This window comes from Acinonyx jubatus, chromosome B3 (genome assembly GCF_027475565.1).
Source record: "Acinonyx jubatus isolate Ajub_Pintada_27869175 chromosome B3, VMU_Ajub_asm_v1.0, whole genome shotgun sequence".
NCBI lineage: Eukaryota > Metazoa > Chordata > Mammalia > Carnivora > Felidae > Acinonyx > Acinonyx jubatus.
Genome location: NC_069386.1, coordinates 27616425 through 27642955, shown reverse-complemented (window position 1 = coordinate 27642955; position 26531 = coordinate 27616425). Strand labels below are relative to the sequence as shown.

Here is a 26531-nt window from a genome sequence, read left to right as displayed (position 1 = left end):
AATACTCCCATAATTTTTTGTATACATATGGTGTTGGTTGTGATTTCTCCTCTCATTAGTGATTTCATTTACTTGGGTCGTTTTTCTTTTCTCTTTGGTAAGTCTGGCTAGGGGGTTACCAATTTTATTAATTTTTTAAAAGAAGCAGCTCCTGGTTTCATTCATCTATTCTGTTGGGGGTTTTTTAGTTTCTATATCATTGATTTCTGCTCTAATCTTTATTATTTTCCTTCTGCTGGCTTTAGGCTTCTTTTTTTTTTTTAATTTTTTTTTAACATTTATTTATTTTTGAGAGACAGAGAGAGATAGAGCACAAGCAGGGGAGGAGCAGAGAGAGAGGGAGACACAGAATCCAAAGTAGGGTCCAGGCTCTGAGCTGTCAGCACAGAGCCTGACGTGGGGCTTGAACTCACGGACTGCGAGATCATGACCTGAGCTGAAGTCAGCTGCTTAACCAACTGCTTAACCAACCCAGGCACCCCAGGCTTCATTTTTTTTTTTTTTTCTAGCTCCTTTACGTATAAGGTTAGGTTGTCTATTTGGGATTTTTCTGGCTTTTTGAGGTAAACCTCTATCGCTATATACCTCACTCAGGACTGCTTTTCCTGCATCACAAAGGTTTTGAACCATTGTGTTTTAATTTTCATTTGTTTCCAGGTATTTGTTTAATTTTCAGTTTTTTTAAAAATATTTTTTTAATGTTTTTAAATTTATTTTCAGAGAGAGAGAGAGAAAGAGTGCGTGAGTTGGGGAGGGACAGAGGGAGAAAGAGAGTCCCAAGCAGGCTCTACACCATCAGCACAGAGCCCACTGTGGGGCTTGATTTCACAAACCGTGAGGTTATGACCTGAGCTGAAATCAAGAGTCGGTGCTTAACTGACTGAGCTACCTAGATGCCCCTCATTTATTATTTTTTTTATTTCCTGGTTGACCCATTCATTCTTTAGTAGGATGTTCTTTAGTCCCCATGTATGTGGTCTTTCCAAATTTTTTCATGTGGTTGACTTCAAATTTCAAAGTACTGTGGTTTGAAAATAGGCATGGTATGATCTCACTCTTGGTACTTGTTGAGACCTGACTTGTGACTCAGTATGTGATCTATTCTAGAGAATGTCCCATTGCACTTGAATAGAATGTTTTCTACTGCTTTAGGATGGAATGTTCTGAATAGGTTTGTTAAGTTCATTTGGTTCAGTGTGTCATCAAAGCCATTGTTTCCTTGTTGATTTTCTGCTTAGATGATTTGTCCATTGTTATAAGTGGGGTGTTGAAGTCCCCTACTATTCTTGTATTACTGTTAGTGAGTTTCTTTATGTTTGTTATTAATTGTTTTATATACTTAGCTTCTCCCAAGTTGGGGCCATAAATATTTACAATTAGTACTTCTTGTTGGATAGACCCCTTTATTATGATGTAGTGCCCTTATTCATCTCTTTGCAGTCAGTCGTTTAAAATCTAGTTTGTCTTGGGGCGCCTGTGTGGCTCAGTTGGTTAAACGTGCAACTCTTGGTTTCGGTTCAGGTCATGATCTTGCATTTTGTGGGTTCGAGCCCCTCATCAGGCTCCATGTTGACAGTGCAGAGCCTGCTTGGGATTCTCTCTCTCCTTCTCTCTCTGCCCCTCCCCTGCTTGCTCTGTCTGTCTCAAAAATAAACTTTAAAAAAATATTTTTTTAAATCTAGTTTGTCTGATAGAAGTATGGCTACTCTGGCTTTCTTTTGACATCCATTTGCATGGTAAGTGTCTCTCCAGCTCCTTACTTTCAATCTGCAGATGTCTTTAGATCTACAATGAGCTATGAAAGGCAGTTGTATAGATGGGTCCGGGTTTTTTTGTTGTTGTTTTAATCAGTTCTGACATCCTTTGTCTTTTGATTGGAGCATTTAGTCTATTTACTTACAGGATAATTATTGATAGATATGAAGTTAGTGCCATTTTATTAATTTCTTTTGTCTGTTCCTTTTTAGTCTTTGTCACTTTTCTTCCTTCATTCCACTTGAAGAATCCCCTTTAATATTTCTTGCAGGGGGTGTTTAGTGGTTACAAACTCCTTTAGTTTTTGTTTGTCTGAGAAACTCTTTATCTCTCCTTCTATTCTGAATGATAGCCTTGCTGGCTAGATAGAGTATTCTTGGCTGCAGATTTTTCCCATTCAGCACATTGAATATATCATGCCTTTTTCTTGTCTGCCAAGTTTCTGTGGACAGATCTGTTGCTAACCTTATTTGTCTTCCCTTGTAAATTAAGGACTTCTTTTGTCTTGCTTCTTTTAGGATCTGTCTTTGTCTCTATTATTTGCAAATTTAACTACAATATGTCTTGGTGCTGGCCTGCTTTTGTTGATTTTGATGGGAATTCTTTGTGCCTCCTGGATTTGGAGGTCTGTTTCATTTGTCAGATTAGGGAGGTTTTTGGCTATAATTTCCTCAAATGAACCTTCTGCCCCCTTCTCTCCCTTTTCCTCTGAGACTCCTATGATATCAATGTTATTACATTTTATGGAGTCACTGAATTCTCTATATGATCCATGATACTTCTTTCCCTCTTTTGTTCTTCATTATTTCCCATAATTGTATTTTTTTATGTTACCTATTCATTCCTCTGCTTCTTCCATCCTTGTCATTACATCCAGGCAGTTTTGATAATTAGTTACTGCATTTTTTCATTTTGGTCTGATTAGTTTTTAGCTCTTTTATCTCTGTGGTAACGGACTCCCTGGTGTATTCGATGCTTTTCTTAAGCTCAGTTAGTTATGATTGTTGCTTTAAGTTCTGGATCAGGCATATTACTTATATCTGTTTCGATTAGATCCCTGGCTGTGACCTTTTCTTGTTCTTTCTTTTGGGATGAATTCCTCTGTCTTGCATTTTTTCTAGTTCTCTGTCTTCTTCTGTGTGTTAGGAAAGCCATTATGTTTCCTGCTCCTGAGAGTTAATGGCTTTATGAAGAAGAGGTCATATAATGTCCAGGGCCTAGTGTTTCAAGAAGTGTCTCTGGTGCATATTTTATGCACTGTGTTGCTGTGTTACGGCTGCTCTTTCTTTCAGGTCAGTTCTCTGCAGTTTCTCCTTGCCTGCGGTGGGGAAAGTCTGGACCATTGCCAGAATATAGCAACTTTTAACTAGGTGTGCTCTTGCCTGCTTGTTAAAAGAGACTGGATTCTATTTCCACTAGAGCTAAAGCTTTGTAGAACTCCATGGTCCTTAGACATAGTGTGTGTGGGAATTTGTGCTGGTCTTCTGGAGAATAGGCCAGCGGCGCTGGTCCTTAGGCATACTTGCCCAAGAAAAGCACTACCAGCATAGCACAGGAGGGTGGAGCTTGGTGTAAGCAGTTTAGGCAGCCAGTATTGACGCTGTGGTATTTACTGAAGTTAGTTTATGCTGAGGGGCAGGGGAGGAAATGGCTCCAGCCAGCTCCTTTGTCCAGAGAGGGGAGTTCATGCTTGCTTCTGTTCAAGAAGCCCTCCCAGAGGAGGGAGCAGTTTCTCCTTGTGTGTCCCAAGCATCCTTCAGATCGCTGCTTTCACACTGTCTGGGTCCAAGTTGCTTGCCTGCCTGGAGCAGTGCAGTATACTTTGAGCTCTATCCCAGCCAGGCCAACTGAGTTTTAAAACTCCAAACTTTAGGGACCTAGCATGGCGGAGATCTGCACTCATCCCCTTGAGGAGGGTCTTGCCACACCAGGACTGATGCAGGTTTGTTTCAGAAGGATAGTTGTACAAAGTGCAGGAGGATGGGGTTTTAAGTAAAGTACACTAAAGAGCCAGTGTACAGGTTAGCCACCCTCAGCAGGTATCCCTGGGCCTATGCTGAGGTGTGGGGGAGGGAAATGATGCCCTCCACTCCTTTGTCCCTAGAGAGGCAATGCCACCTCTCTCAGATGCGCTCCAAGAAGGAGGAACGGTCTCTCCCAGCTCAGTCCACGGGATCCTCAGATCATGCCTTCTGCCTCCTGTCTTCTCTACAGGAGCACTGCAGCACCCTCAGAGCTTTATACTAGCCACACAATGGACCAACACTCCAGTCTTTGAGCCCCACTGGTTGCAGAAACTCAAGAAAATCAGCCTCTCGGGGCGCCTGGGTGGCTCAGTCGGTTAAGTGTCCGACTTCGGCTCAGGTCATGATCTCGCGGTTCGTGAGTTCAAGCCCCGCGTCGGGCTCTGTGCTGACAGCTCAGAACCTGGAGCCTGTTTCAGATTCTGTGTCTCCCTCTCTGTCTCTCTGACCCTCCCCCGTTCATGCTCTGTCTCTGTTTCAAAAATAAAACGTTAAAAAAAAAAAAAAAAAAAGAAATCAGCCTCTCTTTTTTTCCTAGTCAGTGGCTTTGAGGAAGTGTTTTCCTTGTGTATGCCTCAAGGCCTGTGTATACCTTGTGTATGCCTCTCTCTTGCCTCTCAACGACCAGGGCTCCCTCCTCTCTGCAGCACCCATGATCTGTTTCTTCCCCAAACCATGTCTCTGCACCTCCTACCTCCCTTGAGGTGGACTCTTCTCTCCCTCTAGTTGTGCAGTTTGTTCTTTCAGTCCTTAGATCGATGTCTTGGGTATTCAGAATGATTTGATATTTATCTAGCTATGTTCGAAGTACGAGACAAGCCTAGGGACCCCTGCTACTCTGCCATCTTAGCTGTGCCTCCATTAAACTTTTTATTTTAGAATAGTTTTTTTTTTAATTTTAGAATAGTTTTGATTTTAGAATAGTTTTCATTGCTTATTTGTTTTTAATGGTAGTTTTTATAGTTTTTAACAATAGTTTTTATATTTATAGTCTTTAGTTTTTATTGTTTTTATAGCTGTTCTTTGTTTGTTTGTTTGTTTGTTTGCTTTGGTTTGGGGGCAAAAATTTGAGCTCATTGGCAATAACACCTGGAAGCAGCACAGCTGGATGAACCACCTGTCTTGAATGGTATTGCTGGCCTGTAGGCTACTTTACTGCCTGCACAGCTCTCCTTGTGTGTGGCTCTGCCTCCAGCATCCTACCTGGTAGCTATGGTCCCTTGTCAAAGTTTCCCATCCTCCATCCATTTCCCTGAGTACTTTTCTTGCAGTCAGTCAGCTTCCAACTGACCCCCTTACACTCTGACCATTCACTCATCTCCTCATTATTGTTTTCACTCGACAGTAAATATATCCTGGAGATCACTCTACATTTCTTATCTTTTTTGAGCTGCACATTATTCCATTGACATCACACTCCATTATGTGTTTGTGTACCATGCAATCATCATCTGATCATGTCCCTTTTTTTTTTTTATCTTGTTCTCTCCTCCACACCTTCTTCGCCTAGAATAGAAGGCCCAAGCGAACAGGTCCTGGGTGCACTGGCCCAGAGGTGGCTTCTACTACATATATTCTGCATGAAGAGCTCATGCTTTGGTGCTGGCCTCAGGAATAGAAGGCGGAGTGTGGAGGGGTCAGTCTCCTGGTTGAACAGGTCACAGCTAACTGGCTGCTGCACTAGATTTATGTTAGGTGACCATAGGACACTCACTTATAAGTACAGAAAGTCTTATCTTCCTTTTCTTGGTCTTACCTTTGCCATCATCTGGGGACGTCCTTGGAAGGGAAAATAGCATCAGTTGGTATATGTCTTGACCTTCTGTTAATAGTTCTTTTGTTTAATATTTTTTTTAAATTATTGTAGAATTATAAGATTTTAAGATGGGTATACAGGAGAAGGGTCTGTGGAGAGCCTGGAGTAGATTGAGAGAGAGCTTACTCACCTCTTCTGCCTGCCCCATGGTGAACACACCAATCTTAGGGACCCTTTTTTGTGGTTTAAGAGCCTTCAGTCTCTGGAAATAAGCCCTGTTCTTGACCACCTTTAGATTCGTGGTGGGTTTTTAGTTCTGCAACTCTTGTGATATTAGAAGTAAACTCTACCTCTACACTGCAATATTCTGGAGAATGGGTCTTCTTTTTATTACCTCTTTAAAAGAGTTGTGTTCCAAAAGCAGGTTCAAGATGACTACTCAGAACTTGGTTTGGGTGCAAGAATGATGCTGCCTTTCTTTCTGCCTCTAGTGCTGCTCACAGAGGAAGCACCTTCCTCCTGTCTATGCAGTGGTGTCTTGTTATAAAGTCTTATAACTCAGTTACAAACTTAAGAGGCAGGTAGCAAAAGTAAATAAAATTTGAAATTCAGTTATTCAGGTGTACTAGCCGCATGTGGCTAGTAACTAAATGTATAGCACAAACAATACATTTCCATCATTCCAGAGAGTTCTACTGCACAGTGCTGCTTAGACTATTTATTTTACACTAAAATGGCAAAGATATAGATCTTGTTTTCAGCACCAGACTTCTGTCTGTCTTTGCGGTGAGGTAAACTTCCTAATGCAACCTTCTGTTCCTTTTCTGTAGTCTTTAGAAGAAGTGTGTGACCTATTGCATGCAGCCCCATTTCAGAACATCTTGCCAAGAGTCCACGTGAAAGGTGAGTTTCTGTGCCTCTGACCAGGGAGTCCAGATTGCCTATGCAGTGTTGAGTGGTGACACGTGGTCTTTGTGACCAGAGAACTCAGTGCTAGTTTTGTTTGAGTTTGGTCCCTGTTCATTCATAACTGAAGGTAACTGGAAATGTAACATAGTTAAGTTAATATTGAATAATTGAAATATTTAAGACTAAAACGGTGTATCTTGGATGTGCTTCAGAATAGCAGGGGACATTGAATATCTATGAAACGAGTGGCACGAGTTGATCCTCATTATAGCAAATGGGTACAGAGAGTTTTTGTACTATTTGATTTTGATTACATTTATAATTTTTAGTGTTTAAAAAAATGAATGTTGAACAGAAAATCAGTTCTGTCATTTTGAGTTAAAATATCAAATGAACCAGTTTTCTAAAACAATGTTCAGAGAATCTATGTGTATAATTTTAAGAAATCTTCATGTGTTTCTTTGACAAAATTAAACTTCAGCAATCATTTTCCATGCAAAGGAACAGAAAGTTAAAAAAAAAATTAAAATATTTTTTTCTACTGCAGAGGGAGAGAGACTTGATGCCAAAATGAAAAGACTAGAATCAAAGTACGCCCCACTGCATCTTGTCCCTCTGATTGAAAGACTGGGGACCCCTCAGGTAATGCATACTGTGACAGCTGTCACTGTGGCAGGTTTGGTATCCACATCAAACCACTGGCACGGCTAGGGCTTCAGAACACAGGTTCTGGATGACCCACCCTGGAAGGTGTAATGAGGTTGGATGGGCCCTCTCAGGCCTCAGTGTTTCCAGTGGGGTTTGTAACTGGACCTTGTCCCAGGATGATTGGGAAGTTTAAGTGACCTAACATGTGCAAAGGGCTTAGGACATCACCTAGCATGTAAGATGTACACAGTAAATGTTACTTTTTTGTGTGGTCTGTCCGTTCATGAAGAAGGCTTTTTTCATAGGTTTTTAATAACAGAAAGTGGGAGTCTCCTATAGGAGGCAAGGTGTCAGGGTAGAGTTCCATGATTTTATATCAGCTTAAGCTAGAGCTGGGTTTCATAGTTGTGGCACTGTCCCCAGTTTGGATCAGATAATTTTTTGTTGTGGGGGCTGTCTTATGAATTGTAGGATGTTGAACAGTATCCCTGGCACAACAGCCTCATGGAAATATAGCATAGAAGCAGCAGTGTGAAAAACACCTGAGGCAAATGAAAAGGAGAGTAGTTTACTCATCTCAGAGCACATCTTGGAGGGATTGAGATCCTTGGAAGATTTCTCCAGGAACAAAGGAGCTGGCAGGCACCATTTCCATCCTCTGCCCCCAGCATAAACTCATGGCCACCTTCAGTATAGCCAGCACCATGTTGACACTTACTGCCTAACTTGCTAACATTGCTACCCCACTCCCCGCTGTGCTGCAGCAGATCCACGCCCTCTAGACAGGCCCACTTCAGTCCCAGTATAGCAGGAACCCCCTACAGAGGACTGGTGCTGCACAAACTTTGCTAATACCACCAAATACCAGGCTCCCCTGCCCCTTGCCATTACAGCTCCTCCCCTCCAATATGCTCTTGGCCAGAGCCCATCCAGGGCAGTGCCACAGGCCTGGCAGTGTGCAAGTACCTTGACAAGGGTCAGTGCCAGTCCAGAATGACTCTTACCCTGGACAGAGGGAAAGATAACCACACACACAAGTCAAACGGTGGGCCCAGCAGTTGGCTGGGGGCAGACAACCAGTCTGGCTGCAGGCCCTGCCCACCAACGAAAGCTCAGGGGACAGTACAGGGAAAGCAGCTGTAGTTTGGTGCTACTGCATCTCTGGCAAACACCTAGTCTGACTCAACTCAAGCCCTAGGCAGCGTGAGACTGGCCCATTAACACCACAGGGACCAAGCAAGTACCCACAATAGGCAAAGAGCCACTGCAGACAACTGAAGGAAAAGCTCAGCCACAACAGCAGGACATGCATAACATATATAGGAGACACACCTTAAATGGCACTGCAGGACCTCTTCATAAAAGCTACTTCTTTCAAGAACAGGAGACATAGCTGATTTTCCTAACACATAGAAAGAGACACAGAGAGTTCATTCCTGGGATGCAAGGGTGGTTCACTCACCACTGATCAATCAGTGTGATACATCAGTAAGAGAAAGGATAACAACCATATGATCATCTCAATAGACTTAGAAAAAGGATTTAGCAAAGTACAATATCCATTCCTGATAAAAACCTTCAACAAAGTAGGTTTAGAGAGAACATACCTCAACATAATGCAGACTTTATATAAAAAACCCACAGTGAACATCATACTCAATGGTGAAAAACAGAACTTTTCCCCTAAGATCAGGAACAAGACAGGATGTCCACTCTCACCAGTTTTATTCAACTTAGTACTGGAAGGCCTAGCCATAGCACTCAGGCAACAAAAAGAAATAAAAAGCATCCAAATTGGTAAGGAAGAAGTAAAACTTTCATTATTTGCAGATAACATGATACTATATATAGAAAACCCTAAAGACTCCATCATAAAACTACTAGAACTAATAAATGAATTCAGTATATTCCCAGGATACAAAATCAATGTACAGAAATCCATTGTACTAATCTGTACACTAATGAAGCAGCAGAAAGAAATATTTAGACAATCCCATTTATAATTACACCAAAAATAATAAGATATTTAAGAGTAAACTTAACCAAGGAGGTAAAAGACCTGTACTCTGAAAATGATAAAATATTGCTGAAAGAAAGTGAAGATGATAGAAACAAATGGATAGATATTTCATGTTCATGGATTGGGAGAATAAATATTATTAAATATCCATATTAGCCAAAGCAACCTACAGATATAATGCAATCCCTATCAAAATACCAACAGCATTTTCACAGAACTAGAACAAAGAATGGTAAAATTTGTGTGGAACCACAAAGAAATCCCAAGTAGCCACAGCAATCTTGAGAGAAAAAAACCAAAACAAACAAACAAAAAAGCTGAAAGTATCATAATTCCAGATTTAAAGTTATATTCCAGAGCTGTAGTAATCAAACAGTATGGCACTGGCACAAAAATAGAGATCAATGGAATAGGATAGAAAGTCCAGAAACAATGCTTCAATTATATAGTCAATTCATCTTTGACAAAGGGGGAAAAAATACGAAATGGGAAAAAGATAGTCTTTTCAACAAATGGTGTTGGGAAAACTTGACAACTACATGCAAAAGAATGAAACTAGATCACTTTCTTATGCCATATACAAAAATAAATTCAAAATTGTTTAAAGACCTAAATGTGAGTGAGACCTCAAACCATGAAAGTCCTAGAGGATAACAAAGGCAGTAATTTTTCTGACATTGGCCATAACAACATCTTTCTAGATATGTGTCTTGAGGCAAGGAAAACAAAACTATAAAAATAAACTATTGGGATTTCATCAGAGTAAAAAGTTTTTGCATAACAAAGGATACAACCAACAAAACTAAAAGGCAAACTGCTGAATGGTAGGGGATATTTGCCAGTGACATCCGATAATGGGTTAGTATCCAATATATATAAAGAACTTTATATATATATCCAATATATATAAAGAAATATACAACTGACACTAAAAAACCAAATCCAATTAAAAATGAGCAGAAGACTTAAACAGATATTTCTCCAAAGAAGACATCCAGATGGCCAATAGACACATGAGGAGATAACATCACTCATTCATCATCAGGAAATGCAAATCAAAACTACAATGAGATATCATCTCACACCTCTCATAATAGCTGAAAGCCTAAACACAAGAAACAATAAGTGTTGGCGAGGATGTTGAGAAAAAGGAACTTTCTTGCACTGTTGGTGGCAATGCAAACTGGTGGGTCCACTTTGGAAAACAGTATGGAGGTTCCTCATTAAATTAAATAAATAGATAGATAGATAGAACTATATCTAGGATCCAGTAATCGCACTACTGGGTATTTACCCAAGGAATACAAAAACACTAATTTGAAAAGTTAAACGCACCCATTTTTATTGCGATATTACTTAAAAAAAGCAAGTTATGGAAACAGCCCACATGTCCATTGATAAATGAATGGATAAATAAGATATGGGGTGTGTATGTGTGCATGTATACATATATACATATACACGTATATGTATGTGTGTGTGTATATATATATATATATATACATATATATAAACACAGTGGAATGTCATTCAACCATCAAGAAATGAAATCTTGCCATTTGCAACAATATGGATGGAGCTAGAGTATAATGTAAGTGAAATAAGCTAGTCAGAGAAAGGCAAATACAATGTGATTTCCACTCATATGTGGAATTTACAAAACCCAACTGCAGAGAACAAACTGATGGTTGTTAGAGGGAAGGTGGGTGAAATAGGTGAAGGGGATTAAGAATAAAACACTTTTCTGAGGACACCTGGATGGCTCAGTCAGTTGAGCACCTTACTTAGGCTGAGCCTTGTGAGTCTGAACCCCTCATTAGGCTCTGTGCTGACAGCTGGGAGCCTGGAGCCTGTTTCGGATTCTGTGTCTCCTTGTCTGTCTCTGCCCCTCCCCTGCTCCCAATTCGTGCTCTCTCTCTGTCTCTCCCACTTTCTCTCTCAAAAATAAATAAATACACTTAAAAAAAATAATTTTCTTGATGAGCACTGAGTGGAATAGTTGAATCACTATATTGTATACCTGAAACTAATATGACACTGTCTGTTAACTACATTGGAATAAAATTTAAGAAAAAACTTTTTAGAACACAGTATCCCTGACCTCTGCTGACTAGATGCCATTCACCTCACCCCAAGCTGTGACAATCAAAAATGTCTCCACACATTGCCACATGTCTTCTGAAGGCAAAATCACTCCCAGTTAAGAACGGCTGTAGTAGACAGTTCTCCTAGACTGAAGTATATTTAATCTAGTAAGACATATATGTAATAGCTGACATATTTATGTTGCTGATGCTTATTTCTAGAAGTCCTCTTCTGCAAATTAGGATAGTTTTCAAGTAAGTCAGAAATAAATCTGGGTAGTTTGGTTTCAGCAGTGAGCCTGCCATGGCTCATAACATTCCATCCTTTCTGCAGCAAATTGCAATAGCGAGAGAGGGGGACTTGCTGACAAAGGAACGTCTCTGCTGTGGCCTATCTATGTTTGAAGTCATCCTGACTCGGATCCGGACCTTTCTGGACGACCCTATCTGGCGTGGGCCTTTGCCCAGCAATGGAGTCATGCATGTGGATGAGTGTGTTGAGTTTCACAGACTTTGGAGTGCCATGCAGTTTGTCTACTGCATTCCTGTGGGAACACACGAGTTTACAGTCGAGTAAGTGTACTCAGTGGATGGGGAAAGTGGGAACAAGCTGGTGTTAGGCTCACATAGAAGACTACATTCCTCTGGAAGTGGACTAGAAGTTTTTCAAGTTGCTTTAAAGCTATTTAAGTGGAAGTTCTTAATGCTCAGGAGGTGACTCGGGGTGAAGTTTCTAGGTGTTCTCTGAACCCATGGAAACTTAGGTAAGTTAAGTTTTCTTAACTGTGCATTTTCTAGATGGGGGTGTCCACAGCTTCATAGAATCATTGTTCTTGGAGGGTCTGTGATCTGAAAGAAGGTTAGGAAACAGCGTGCCAAAGGAACTCAAAAGAGACTTTTACCAAAAAGGACACGTCATCTGCTGCTTGGCGTTCCCTTCCTGGCCTGTTCCCAGTAGATCCCTTGGTCATTGAATTCTGGACACAGAGTTGTAAAAGACTTTATAATTGTTTGTTGATTGCTTGTTGTCCTTGTTGCTTCTTATTTCTAGGCAGTGCTTTGGCGACGGGCTCCACTGGGCTGGCTGTATGATCATTGTACTTCTTGGGCAACAGCGGCGCTTCGCTGTCCTGGATTTCTGCTACCATCTACTTAAAGTCCAGAAACATGATGGCAAAGATGAGATTATCAAAAATGTGGTATGTGGAAGAGAATCTTCCACTATGTGGAAGTTTCACAAAATATTTACTAAAAGTTATTTTTCTGGGAATGTTTTTCATCCCAATACATAAGGTGACACCAACTGAAGCTTTCTTTTCCAAAATGAATCTAAATATACTTGCTAAGTAAAGCAGTCAGGCAATTCAAATAGTAATTATTCCATTTTCTTTCTCTTTTTAGGGTACTTAGATCTGCTTCATATTATACAGCCTTATAGAATCTGCATTTTTAGATTATTGGCGTATTATTCCAGTTTCTGGCTTCCTTTGTTATAGTCAAAATGTGTGTGGTTTGTTTTGTTTTGTTTTGTTTGATTTCTTTGTTATGACTGCTCTTTAGGCCTTTTTCCCTTTGTCATTTTATAGATTCTTTGTAATTCTAGAAAATACTCAGCCATTATCTTTTCAAATATTTTAGTTTTCTTCCATTCTATTTTCTTTTAGGACTGCAGTTACTTACTTGTTAGATATTCTTCTGGTTTCCATATCCCTTATCCTGTTAGTTTTCTAATTAGGTTCCAAATCCACAACAGATTTCCACAGGCTTAGTGGTTTAAAGCAACACCCATTCTCTCACAGTTCTGTAGGTCAGAAGTCTGGGTACAGAATGACTCAACTGACTTTATTTATCATCTCAAGGCCAAAATTAGTGTGTCTGTAGCACTGTGTTCCTTTCTGGAGCCTCTGGGAATGAATCTGCTTCCAGGCTCATTCAGGTGGTTGGCTGGTTGCAGTCTCTTGCAGTTAGAGGACCAAGGTCCCCATTTCTTTACTGCCCATTGGCCTACATCCTTCTACTTTCCACATGAACCCCTCCAGCCAAGGCGGGTCAAGTCCCTCCCATGCTTCCAATCTATCAACTTTCCTTTCTGCTATATCTCCTGCCTCTACCTGAAGGAAGTTCTCTGCTCATATGATTAGGTTGGATTCACCTAGAAAATCCAGGGTAGTTTCCCCATTTTAAAGTCTAATCTTAACTACATTTACAGTCTCTTTTGCCATGAAAGGTAACATTTTCATAGGTTCTGGGGATTCAGGCATGGACGTCTTTGAGGGGCTACTCTACCTTCCGTATCTCCCATTTTCTTGTCTCTCTGGGCTGTTCCCAGAGTACTTTATTCAATTACCTAATTCATTCAGCTGTGCCTAATCTGCTGTTTTTAGTTTTGAGAAATAGTAGTTTATTTTTAAATTTTTGATTCGGAGGATGCCTGGGTGGTTCAATCGGTTAAGCACCTGACTTGATCTCAGGGTCATGAGTTCAAGCGCAGCATTGGGCTCCACACTGAGTGTGAATCCTATGTACGTACATATATACATACATACATGTGTGATGCCTACATATATACACACATACATACATACATACTTACAAGTTTGATTTAGTTCAAATCTTGGTGGTAATTGATCATTTTATCTTCTTCACTGAATTTTTCCCTTTTTTTTTTTACACATTTGATGTATTATATTTTTTAATTCTAGTATGTGAGGCCTCAAAGGTTATCTCAAATTCTGAAATGTTTTGTGTGTTAGGGTTTTTTATTTGCCAGCTCTTGTCCAATTGAACTTAATTTGGATTGCTTTTCTCCCAAGATATTTATTTGCTTCTCATCTCCACAGGCTGTTACCAACTTGGGGCCACATTAGCCTAATTAGAGGGTCCTGGCTTCATGGGGAGTCTTCAGGTGTAGCCCAGCTTGCTTACAGCCCAGGCCATCTCCTCATCTCACTGCTGCTGGTGGCATCTGTCCCTGAGGAGGTCCTGGCTTCTGCTTTACTTCCTGCATAGACAAAACCTGCAGTGCTTTTTAAAGTTTCTTCCTGTGTGTGTGTGTGTGCATGTGTGTGTCTGTCTGTGTGTCTCTGTGTGTGTGTGTGTGTGTGTGTGTGTGTGTGTGTGTGTCTTTTATTATTAAACCAGGAGGATCTATCAAAGTATCCTGTCTATAATAACTGGAAATCTAAAACTTGTATTAGATTACTGGTCTTTCCCCACTGACCATATTATCTTCATCTTTACATCACTAATTTTTAGCACACAGCAGGTTCTTAATACCTGTGTGTTGAATGAATAGGTCTAAGTTGTAAAAGTAAATCTACCATCAGTAGTATGAAACCAATAGAGAAATGTATTTAAATGCAAAATACATTCATTGTCCAATAGGTACATTACAGAGATGTGTGCTAGTAGTTTGCTATAAGTTTTGAGAAAATGTGAAAATTCTGACATTTTGAAACATGAAGAATAAATGTACATGTTTTAATAATAAAACATCCTAATTTTAACTGTTGCAGCCATTGAAGAAAATGGTGGAGAGAATTCGCAAGTTCCAGATCCTAAATGATGAGATAATTACTATCTTGGACAAGTACTTGAAGTCTGGTGATGGAGAAAGCACACCTGTGGAGCATGTTCGCTGTTTTCAGCCACCTATCCACCAGTCCCTGGCCAGCAGCTGAGGACATGTACATCATGTTTTTGAAGAGTCCCAGTACTGACTGCATTTAATAACTATAAGGGCATGTTTTTCTTTCCATAAACTATTTAGTAAGATTTTTAGTGACTATTTTTCAGTATCTCTGTGCCTGTTAAAGGGGGTACTTTTCAATTTAAAAGCTTAATTTTATAAAATTATTTTTCTAGACTAAAATTGTATATGCCTTTGGTAATTAGAAAGTCTGAGAATATTAGCTGCTAATTGTTGCCATCATGTTCTTACAGAATTATTTTGCATTTTTCTATGGAATGTTCCAACAACTAGCTATGTCAAAATGCTGCTGAGTTCATCCATATATTCCTTAGCAAAGGATCAGTCATGTTTGGGGAAAGATTTATGGACTTAAGAAACTTAATACCAGCTCATTGTAATAAAATCCACTACCAATTAGAATTAAACTTAATGCTTATTTAGCTTTTGTTTAGGGATTTTTCTGATGGTCTTTTATGAATAACCTTTTCTAAGTCATTGTTCCTTTTTTTGTGTCAGTGTTTCAGAAAATAGTGAACTTGATTCCTCTGCTTCTACTAAATCCAGTTGTGACAGTCTAATTTGTAAGGTATGATTTAAAGGTTACAGAAATCAAACTAATAAAACTTAATTGTGTTCATTCATTTAGTGTTGTTGATAAGGTTTTGGAGTGATGGGGGTCTGGAGCCAATGGCCAAGAAAGAATTCTTGAGACATCTTTGGTGCAAAAAAGTGATTCTGTTGGGGTGCCTGGTGGGTCCATTGGTTAAGCGTCCAACTCTTGGTTTGGGGTCAGGTTATGATCTTGCTGGTTTCATGAGTTATGATGAGTTTCATGAGTTTCATGAGTTATGATCTTGCTGGTTTCATCAGGCTCCACGCTAGCAGCCCAGAGCCTGCATGAGATTCTCTCTCCTTTTTCTCTCTGCCCTCCTCTACTCACCTTGTCTCTGTCTCTCTCAAAATAAATAAATAAACTTAAAAAAAATTTTTTTTTAAACATGATTTTATTAAAGCATGAGGACAGGACCCATGGGCAGAAAGAGCTGCCCCGGGACAGTGAGGAGAGACTGATTATATACCTGGGAGTTGGGGGAGGTAAAGGCAAGGGGAAATTTCCAAAGAGATTTTCATATGCTAAAAAAGAATCACAGGATACTGGAGGCCTAGCTATTGTCAGGCTAAGGATATTTTTCCCTCTAGCAAAGCGTTAACACTAAGACAGTAGGGGGTTCCTAGAAAAATGTTGTACTCTGTATTTACCTCAAGTATTTGTCAATGGGCTGCAGGTTCTAAGGAAATTTAATTTTACCTGCCATTTCCTTCCTGCCTTTGTTCCCCATATCACTATGGAGGAGAGGGTGATGTTGGGGCTCCAGGTAACTTGAGTCTACAGGTTTCTGGAGATAAGGCTATTGATAAGATTGCCTTTTTCTTATAATTTACTAAGATATTTGTAAACTGATGGAGACTCATGTCCTGTATGACTGTGATCTCTATCAGTTAACCATTTGTTTTCTTTACTTTCCTTTGATCTTGGGCAGCCAGGAGTGCCTGAGAAATATCACACATATGGGGGGGGGGTGTTTGTGGGGTGTCAGCTTACCTTATGCTCTCTCATTTTGTGACCCTATGCCCTTGTTTGGGCAAGGTACTTTACTTATCCCAGTGCACACACCTGGCTCAGTAGGTCTGAGTCTAGGTCACCTGCAACCTTGCAGGAAGGGACAAGACCATGATAGGGAGTAACTGCCATATGGCTTTGGAAACACACCACTAAAACCAAATCCAGCAGCATCATACATGCTACTAAAAATAAAGTCTGTGAACTATTCCATTCTACTCTTTAACCTTGACTTATTATGAAATGAAACTATTCTTTACAAAAAGTTGCCTAAAAATGTCGCTTTTGATAATGTGAACTAATGGCAGATTGAGGTAGTATCTGTGCTCACTCTATACTGAAAGTATAGAATATGTTGAGGAATTACGATTAATGGCTAAATTTAAGTAATTCATTTAATAAGTTCTGTAAGATTCTATTATAAACTAAATCATATGTAGTAAACATTTATGTACAAGACAATTTCGAGTGTTATAAGATGTTGAAATAAGAATTCATTAAACTATGCATTCTCAGTGAATGCAGTATCACACCCAACGGAAGTGAAAATTGATTCTTACTCTATTATGTACAAAGTACAGATACACAGTACATAAACATATAGAATATGTGGGAAGTAAGGGAAATAATTCATTTTCAGAAATACCAAATAAAAGCTGTGCTGTCTTGTTAGGTTTACAACTTATTGGAAAAATGTATGAATACCTCCCCACCACCACCACAATGGAGTCCCAAACCTTTAGACACTTCACTTCCTGTTTTTTTTTCCCCCTTTCCATTTTGTGAGCTTATTTTCACAGGTTGCATGTGCCAAAGAACAAAGGGAAGAGAGACTAAAAGTCTCTGTGACACCTCAGGGAATGTACATTTGTTCCAGTCAGACTACTTCTTGCCTTAAGGGTGTAGGGGATGTCTAGGTAAGGCTATAACCTCTGTAGTACTCAGCCAATGAGGAGCCAGAGAAGGGACTTGCATGTTAGGAGATAAATTGCTATAACTGCCCTGAGTGTGTGTGCCTTCCGGTCAGACACTAACTTTCTCAAGAATGTTGATTAAATCCTCACTTCACTATGCTCCAAGTCTCCGCATCCCTCCTTTGATTGGGTTGGTGGGCCTATTTCTCACAATTTAGGGGCTTGTCCAGTATTCACCTCAACCTGCGGGGTCCAAGTTCTGAGAAAGGGGAGACACGTCCCACCCTGGTTTGGGTGGCCTTTCCATGGGAGGACCCCTGGCCTCTGCAGGATCCATGGAGCTCGAGACTTTTTACCTTTGGAGACAGAAGAAGTGATGCTGGGGGAAGGGTAAAAGACAGGTACCACAGCGACCTGGTAATTCCGTGCATGGTCCAAGATAGGAAAATTAGACTAAGTACTGCTTGGGGGTCAGGAAATCTTTGGAGGCTATTTGTGACTGAGATCTATCCTACATACAAAGTGAATGTAGAGTCTTCATCTGCAGTTTCGTTCTCCCAAGAGGGGAATGGAGGGAAACGGCTGGAGACAGACAAAGCGAGTCCTGGAGAGTGTAAGAAACCTCCATTGAGAGTGGTTGAGCACCCCAGGGAAACTCAGAAGCAAGAACTAACCTGGTTGAGGATGGGGAACAAAAATTCTAGGCCTAGGGATAAGGGAAGAGACACCCAGAAAGAGGTGGGGTCTCGTCAGGTTCCTCCACATAGTCCCCAGAGTACTGGGAGGATGCTCCTTGTACAAGGAACAAGGACAAACCTAAAATAATCAAACTCTACTGCATTGCTTGGACTAAAGACCCAATTCAATGACTGTTTTTTGGCCCATTTGGCTCAGCAGAAGACTGGGTCTATGGCTGTGGTACTTCATGTGAATGACAAAAGTTCCAGTACAAGGGAAGAAAGGGACTAACTATGCTCTCTGCTGGTTATCAAGAGCTCTCCCTATGTTTTCAAGAGTAAAATGAGAGAGATCTCAGGTTTCTATTTCAAAACCATGACTGTAAGGACTGAGACTGAGGAAACATGGGATCTTCTTCAGTCCCCAAGGACTCTCCCTTGGGATGCCTTTTATCCCCCCTGGAATCAATTCAGATTGCAAGATCTAAGAAAAAAAAAAAAAAAAGGATCTTTTATATTACTGCCTGGCCTCGATACTCATTAGGAGATGAGGAAAAATGGCCCATTAATGGGACATTAAATTTTAATACAATCCATCAGATCTCCTCTGCAAGAAATAGGACAAATGGACAAACAGGACAAATGGAGGTACCCTGTGTCCAGGCTTTCATGACCCTAAATAAGGATCCAGAATTGAGGGCCTCTTGCAGAATGTGTTTACCCAAATGTGTTTGGCTAGTAAACTCCCTCCTGATATATTGGATGATTGTCTAAATAGGCCTCCTCCAAATAAACCCAGGTTGCCAGAGGAAACAGGCCATTCCTAATGAAGGCGACTCTGACACTCTCACTGTTCCTCCTTCCTAATAGACTCTAGCTGTATGTGGGGGTTTCTTCCTCATTCATTTCCTGGGTTAATGACTATGATAATTAGAGCTAATTGGTTAGTCTACCTCAGGGGAGAGACTTTAAGGAATATTCCCAAGCAGCTGCTGAAACTCCTTCCTTTTGTTTCAGGGAAATTCCCTATCTTCTCCAGCCTGATACAGACTCCATATTTCCACTTAGGTGGAAAAAAACATTGGCACCTGCTCCTCTGTTTGAGCTGACGAGGTTTAGAACCAGGAATCTTCTTTCTCTGCCTTCTGCTAGCACCTCATCTCTTCTGCCTTCCCCTCCTCCTCCTCCTGTTTCTGCACACCTACGGTGCAGCCTGCATAACTGATTCTATACCCTCCTCTCTGTCTCTGGCACCATTGGCTCCTCCTCCCACCCTTGATGTCAAGGAGTGAAGAGCACTCACTTGGACCTCCCACTTCAGATTCCCCCACCGTAAAAGCTGACAGTTGACTGACTTTTAAGTGGACACAGGTGGAACATAACTCATGTATTGAGTCAGCATTAAATATGAAGCTTTTCTCAGCCAGAGTGTTCAGCCAGCTGAACAAAAGTTTCCCAACGTAGACAATGGGACAGGGTTGATTGGGACATTGATCCTGGGGACAGGGTTAGGATGCAGGATTTAAGAGAGCTAATAATCAAAAGGATCAGGAATAATCAAAAGGATCAAATCTACTCCAAGATATCAGAATGTTTCCAAGGCTTTTGAGATACAGCAAGAGAGGAGTACTACATGGCAATGAGAAAGAACGAAATATGGCCCTTTGTAGCAACGTGGATGAAACTGGAGAGTGTGATGCTAAGTGAAATAAGCCATACAGAGAAAGACAGATACCATATGTTTTCACTCTTATGTGGATCCTGAGAAACTTCATAGAAACCCATGCAGGAGGGGAAGGAAAAAAAAAAAAGAAAGAGGTTAGAGTGGGAGAGAGCCAAAGCATAAAAGACTTAAAAACTGAGAACAAACTGAGGGTTGATGGGGGGTGGGAGGGAGGGGAGGGTGTATGATGGTATTGAGGGGGGCACCTTTTGGGATGAGCACTGGGTGTTGTATGGAAACCAATTTGACAATAAATTTCATATATTGAAAAAAAAAAGATACAGCAAGAGAAAGAGGAAACCCCAACTGCTTTCTTACAGAGGCTTAGGGATCAGATGAGGAAGTATTCAGGCCTATATCTGGAGGACCTAGTGGGGCAAGGTCTCTTGAAGGTTAATTTTGTAACTAGAAGTTGGCCTCATATTGCCAGAAGGTTAAAAAAGATGGATACATGGAATGAAGAGCAGATAGAATTGCTCAGGGAGATTCGAAAGATTTGTAAAGAGGGATGAGGAGAGAAAAAAATAGAAGGCAAAGATTATGGTAACTACTGTGGAGAAAATGAAAGGAAAGGGGAAATAGAGAACCCCCTGGAGTGGGGGATGATGAGGAAAACAAGGGCAAGAGAAATGTAGCTTCAATAAATCTTACAGCTTGCAGCCCACTGATAGACATCTGAAACATGCAGAGCATGACCTTCCTTGAGGAACATATGGTTACCTTAATGCCTTAATATATTTGTTTTACTACCTAGGTTTACTGAAGGTCAAATTAGATATTGTTGGATATCTAATAAGATAAAATGCTAAAGCACTGATTACTAAACCTCAGTTTATGCTTTTAACTTCTTATTGCAGAGAAACTAAGGCTATTTGGGTCTGTTTGTAAACATGCTTTGTGCTTAATAGATTCATAAATTTGCCATCTAAAGAATTCTGACGAATGGTTCACAACTGGTAACTAAGTTTTCACATGGAGACTAAAGTTTCTAAGAGTTAAAATTCTGCTAACTGTAGTTAAGACTGATGGAAATAAGTAAAGCAACTCTGTAGAGAAGTAGATGTGTAAGAAAGATATAAGAAATGGAAATATATTTTTGTTGAAGGTAAAAAAAAAAAAAAAAAGGTAATTTTGTCCTGAATGGAGAGAAATGGCTTGGGACAAAATCTGAATACAAAGGAACATTGTAGAAGGTTGATGAAGGGAAATCTTTGGAAAGGAATTTTATGTGTGATTAAGATAGACTAAGGTTAAAATGAGTGGATTTTATTTATTTTTATTTTTTTTAATCTTTATTTTTGAGAGAGAGAGTGAGCAGGGAAGGAGCAGAGAGGGAGACACAGAATCCAAAGCAGGCTCCAGGCTCCAAGCTGTCAGCACAGAGCCCGATGCGAGGCTTGAACTCACGAACCGTGAGATCATAACCTGAGCTGAAGTTGGCCGCCCAACCAGCTGAACCACCCAGGTGCCCCATAAATGAATGGATTTTAAAGGTACACTGGTATAAGATTAAAATTGCTCATCCTTTCTTCCAAAGGCTGGGAAAATGGTGGTGATACCCTCGCTGCTGGCATTTGTGTTGCTTCTGCAAGGCAGAGGAATGGATGACTATGATATATAGGGATTTTACCGAGATACATGGGAGCCATTTTGCTACACTTAGCAAAGTGTATGCTGACTTGTATAAATCTAGATACTTTAAAGTAGGGGTGACTTGGTGTCTTGGTTGAGCGTCATGATCTTGCAGTTTGTGGGTTCGAGCCCCACATCAGGCTCTGTGCTGACAGTTCAGATCCTGGAGCCTGCATCGGGTTCTGTGTCTCCCTCTCTCTCTGACCCTACCCTACTCACGCTCTCTCTCAAAAATAAACGTTTAAGAATTTTTGCGGGGTGCCTGGGTGGCTTAGTCGGTTGAGCATCTGACTTCAGCTCAGGTCATGATGTCAACAGTCCATGAATTTGAGCACTGCATCGGGCTGTGTGCTGACAGCTCAGAACCTGGAACCCACTTTGGATTCTGTGTCTCCCTCTCTCTCTGCTCCTCCCCTGCTCATGCTCTCTTTCTCTCTCTCTCAAAAATAAACATAAAAAAATTTTTTTTATTTTTAAAAATTTATATCCAAATTAGCATATAGTGCAACAATGATTTCAGAGGTAAATTCCTTAGTACCCCTACCCATTTAGCCCATCCCCCCCCCACACCCTTCCAGTAACCCTCTGTTCTTCATATTTATGAGTCTCTTCTGTTTTGTCCCCCTCCCTGTTTTTATATTATTTTTGTTTCCCTTCCTTTATGTTCATCTGTTTTGTCTCTTAAAGTCCTCATATGAGTGAGGTCATATGATTTTTGTCTTTGACCAATTTCACTTAGCATAATACCCTCTAGTTCCATCCATGTAGTTGCAAATGGTAAGATTGTATTCTTTTTGATTGCTGAGTAATGCTCCATTGTATATATATACCACATTTTCATTATCCATTCATCCATTGATGGACATTTGGGCTCTTTCCATACTTTGGCTATTGTTGATGGTGCTGCTATAAACACGGGGGTGCATGTGTCCCTTCGAAACAGCACACCTGTATCCCGGGGATAAATGCCTAGTAGTGCAATTGCTAGGTCGTAGGTAGTTCTATTTTTAGTTTTTTGAGGAACCTCCATACTGTTTTCCAGAGTGGCTACACCAGCTTGCATTCCCCCCCCCAAAAATTTTTTTAAATGGACACCCATGTGGCTAGAACATATTTATGTGGGCATTGCTGAAAAAGGCAAGGGAATAGACCTTGATGTGGCCCTTTTAGCCCCACTCAGTGGCCGATATTATCCTTACAAAGAAAAGGTTTTCAAATCCCTGTTGGGCCAAGATAAAATTATTCCATCCTCTACAACCAGGGGAGTCTTGCTTGATTGTAGTCAATACCCCCAAAGTCCCATAGGCAGCAGAGAGGGGTGAGAAATTGGGGAAGACAAGGTCAGCTTTCAGAGGTAGGGTCAAGCCTGGATAAAAGTGACTACTCCCAGCACCTTGCGAGACTAACAGGACTTTTTGGCTGCCAGTCGCATAGTCAACCAAAATGCAGGGTCAGGAGATGAGGCTTCTGGCCCACCATAAGGAATTGAGATAAGGGTTGTCTTTTCCTCTTTTTCTTAGAAATGGACAATTTCCCAACCAAGACCAATAAAAAATTGAGATGATTTTGATCTACAAACCCTAAAGAAAAAGGGACTCCTTTTCTTTTGTACCAAGGCGTGGCCCCAATACATTGGCCTGGCAGCCACAGGGAAATATCAATAATACTATCCTACAATTGGACTTGTTTTGCAAACATGAGGGGAAATGGGGGGTGGGAGGAATCCCTTATACACGTTGTTTTGGGGCCTTAAAAAAATCAAGATACTTGTAAGCAGTGTAAGGTCAATCCTTACTGGTAACCTTTTCCAAAGTCTAGCAATCAGGAGGGGAAACAAGGGCCTGTACCCAAAGCCGACCTTAGCGAAGAAGGAAGTCTTCCACCTCAACCTCCTCCTCCTTGGGTCCTTGATCCATATATCCAGACTTAAAAATGAGCACTTCTGCTCCCTGCTGCCCACCTTATCCAGGCCCTCCCCATAGTGTAACAGGCATGTTTCCTCTACAAGAAGCTAGGGTGCTGGAAGGAGAAACTCAAGGAGGTACCACTATAAGATTACAAGTACGTTTTTCATTACAAGATTTAAGTTGGATAAAAGGATGTCTAGGTAAATTTTCTGATGATCCAGGTAAGTATATAGAGGCTTTTCAGAATATTCATGTATGTTTTAACATGGAAAGATATAATGCTTTTGTTGAATCAGACTCAATGAGAAGCATGGTGTTCTGCAGCAGCTGAGAGATCTAGAGATGGGACTGGAGGTCCTATAGGGAGGGGACTTCCAGTTCCCTACTGGAGCTCAGGCAGTTCCATCCCAAGATCCTAATTGGGACTATAATAATCCCATTGGGTAATGGTATCGCTGCCACTTCCAAGCCTGTGTTTTGGAGAAATTAAGGAGGTCTAAGTTTAAGCCCTTAATGCTAAATTAGCCAGTATTCTACAGACACAGAATGAGAGCCTGGTGACTTTCCTGGAAAGGTTAAAGGAGGCTCTCATTAGAGGGCTATTTCCTCTGATACCCTCTGAGGCTGAGATGATGCTAAAGGACAAATTTGCCATTCAGTTGGCCCAAGATATTTGGAGAAAGCTGCAAAAATTTGGCTGTTGGCCCAGAAGGGACACTAGAGGTGCTCTTATGAGCACTTATGAGTATATTACAACCAAGATCAAGAGGAGAATAAGGAACAGGAAAGGAGGCCTAAGAAAAAAATCTAAGGCCTAGTTGCAGGCTTAGGTATTATTTCAGACCAGACTTCCCGAGGTCCTGGCACTAAGTGCCATTTATGTGGCCATTCAAGGCACTGGAAACGAGAATGTTCTCAGAGGGGACGACTGAAATCAAAACCCAGTATGCAATGCCCCTTGTGTGGAGACAATTGCTGGAGATCTTAATGCCCTCGGGGATCTCAATCTGCCAGGGCTCAGATAACCAGTGTCCCTGAAAGGGACAGATGGGGCCTGGGGCTCTTTACAGTGGCTCCCCCAAACCAACTATATATTGGAAACCCAGAGTCTCACATACCTCTGGATATAGAAGGAAAACCAATTGATTTCCTTCCTGACATCAGAGTCACCTTTTCTGTCCTTCTTTCCACTTCTAGCCAACTATTCTAATGCAGCATGATTGGAAGCATCTCTGGAAAACTTATGACTAAATTTTTCTCTCAGCCTCTGGGATGCATATGGGGAGACATAATTTTTTTCACATTAAAAATTTATTTTTCAGAGAGAGAGAGAGCATGAGCAGGGGAGGGGCAGAGAGAGAGAGACACACAGAATCCAATGCAGATCCAGGCTCTGAGCTGTCAGAACAGAGCCTGATGTGGGACTTGAACCCACGAACTGTGAGATCAGACCTGAGCTGGAGCTGGACACTTAATGGACTGAGCCACCCAGGCACTCCCACATTCTTTTTTGATAATGCCAGGGAGCCCCACTCCCTTGCTAGGAAGAAACATTATGACTGATGAGGGAGCATAAGGCAAGCTGAAGGCAAAGTATAAGCTAACAGCCCCCACCACCCCCAGGTGGAATATGTGTGATGTTCCTCGGACACTCCTGGCTGCCAAAAAACAAAGGAAAGGAAAGAAAACAAATGGTTGATAGAGATCACAATCATGCAGGACAGAAGTCTTCTTCAGTTTATGGATAACTTAGTAAACTGCAAGAAAAAAGCAATCTTATCCATAGCCTAATAAAAATCTATAGACTCCATTTCCTGGAGCCCTAATATCACCCTCATCAAGATGTAAGGGGTTTTCAGGGCAAGTACTTATCACTATGGTGATGTGGGAAACAAAGACAAATGAAAAATTAAATTCCCTTACTGCCGACAGTCCAACTGACAAGTCCTTGAAACAGGCAGAGTGACCTTCCTCTATGAATTCAGCTGCCTCGATGATGACACTTTAAGGGCAAAAGGGAATCTTGGCTTATCATCTTGACCCCCCCAGGATCCTGTGAGTCTCCTTAAACATATTAAAATTCCTTTGCAAACCTCCTTTATCTTTAATTCCTAAGAATATGTTAGCAATTATACTCCAACATGGCTCTTAATATACATCTGAAGGGTCTCATGACTGAGGTTTTACTAAGCAGCAATGTTTTCCTAACTAGCCCCTCAAGGTACTGGAAACCTTCCTTCCAAAATTCCTTAGAGACTTACACTGTAACTCCTTCCCAACCTGAAGGTATATAACCACTCTTCACAACCCCAGTGCAGCTCTTTCTGCCCGTAGCATGTGGGCTGCACTGGGGTTGTGAAGAGTGGTTATATGCTATGGAGTTGGGGAAAGTAAAGAGGAAGTTTCTTAAAGGAATTGCCATATGCTAAAGAAGACATTACTGGAGGCCTAGCTATTGTCAAGCTAAGGTTGTTTTTTCCTTTAGCAAAGCATTATCCATAAGACAGTAGGGAGTTCCTGGAGATTAGGCTATTGATGATTGCCCTTTTCTTGTAATATTACTAAGATATTCGTAAACTGATGCAGACTTTTTCAGTTTAACCATTTGTTTTCTGTCCTTTCCTTTGTTCTTGGGCAGCCAGGAGTGACTGAGGAATATCACATATCCCACCTGGGGGTGGGGGATGTGGTACCTTATCCTTTGCCTTCAGCCTGCCTTATGGTTCCTCAACTCCAAAACCCCATCATGAATTACAGGCTATAGTGCTGCTAGCTCCAGGATGGATAAACATTTGCCTAAACTTATAGTAATTTAAATATCAAATATCAATCTTTCCTTGAGGTAAATTACACCTCATGGAATGCTTATGGAAACTGGATGGCCAAAGAAGGAATTGAGGATTGAGGACCATGAACTCTTTCAGAAGCTTAATTATTCTATTCAACAGTATCACAAGATCCAAATAAGTATGGAAGAGGGAGGAAAAACTATAGTTAAATTGATTTACAAATATATATATGACCAGACATGTCAGGGATTGTTTTGAATGGCTACAATATGTCTTTCCTTCCCATGGTGTGGTCTCCCCCTGTTACAGAACCAGGCTGGAATGCTGGCAGAAAAACCAAGCAGCACTCGGAGATCTTGGTGCATCAGAGATTTATTTAAC

The 26531-nt window shown here is 40.9% G+C and overlaps 1 protein-coding gene across 3 annotated transcripts in view; it reads left to right on the top strand.

The window, feature by feature from the left end:
• CYFIP1 (cytoplasmic FMR1 interacting protein 1) overlaps positions 1 to 15528 on the top strand; it is a 131892-nt gene extending 116364 nt beyond the window's left edge. For 2 of the 3 annotated variants that reach the window (XM_027067854.2, XM_027067855.2), the window contains 5 exons: positions 6366 to 6438; positions 6992 to 7086; positions 11531 to 11769; positions 12248 to 12395; positions 14712 to 15528. In XM_027067854.2, the coding sequence (XP_026923655.1) occupies positions 6366 to 6438; positions 6992 to 7086; positions 11531 to 11769; positions 12248 to 12395; positions 14712 to 14876 (720 nt within the window). In that variant the 3' untranslated portion in view covers positions 14877 to 15528. Of the gene's footprint in view, positions 1 to 6365; positions 6439 to 6991; positions 7087 to 11530; positions 11770 to 12247; positions 12396 to 14036; positions 14176 to 14711 lie in introns of all 3 variants that reach the window. The other variant, XR_003423221.2, reaches the window with a different exon arrangement.
• Positions 15529 to 26531: the final 11003 nt, after the last annotated feature.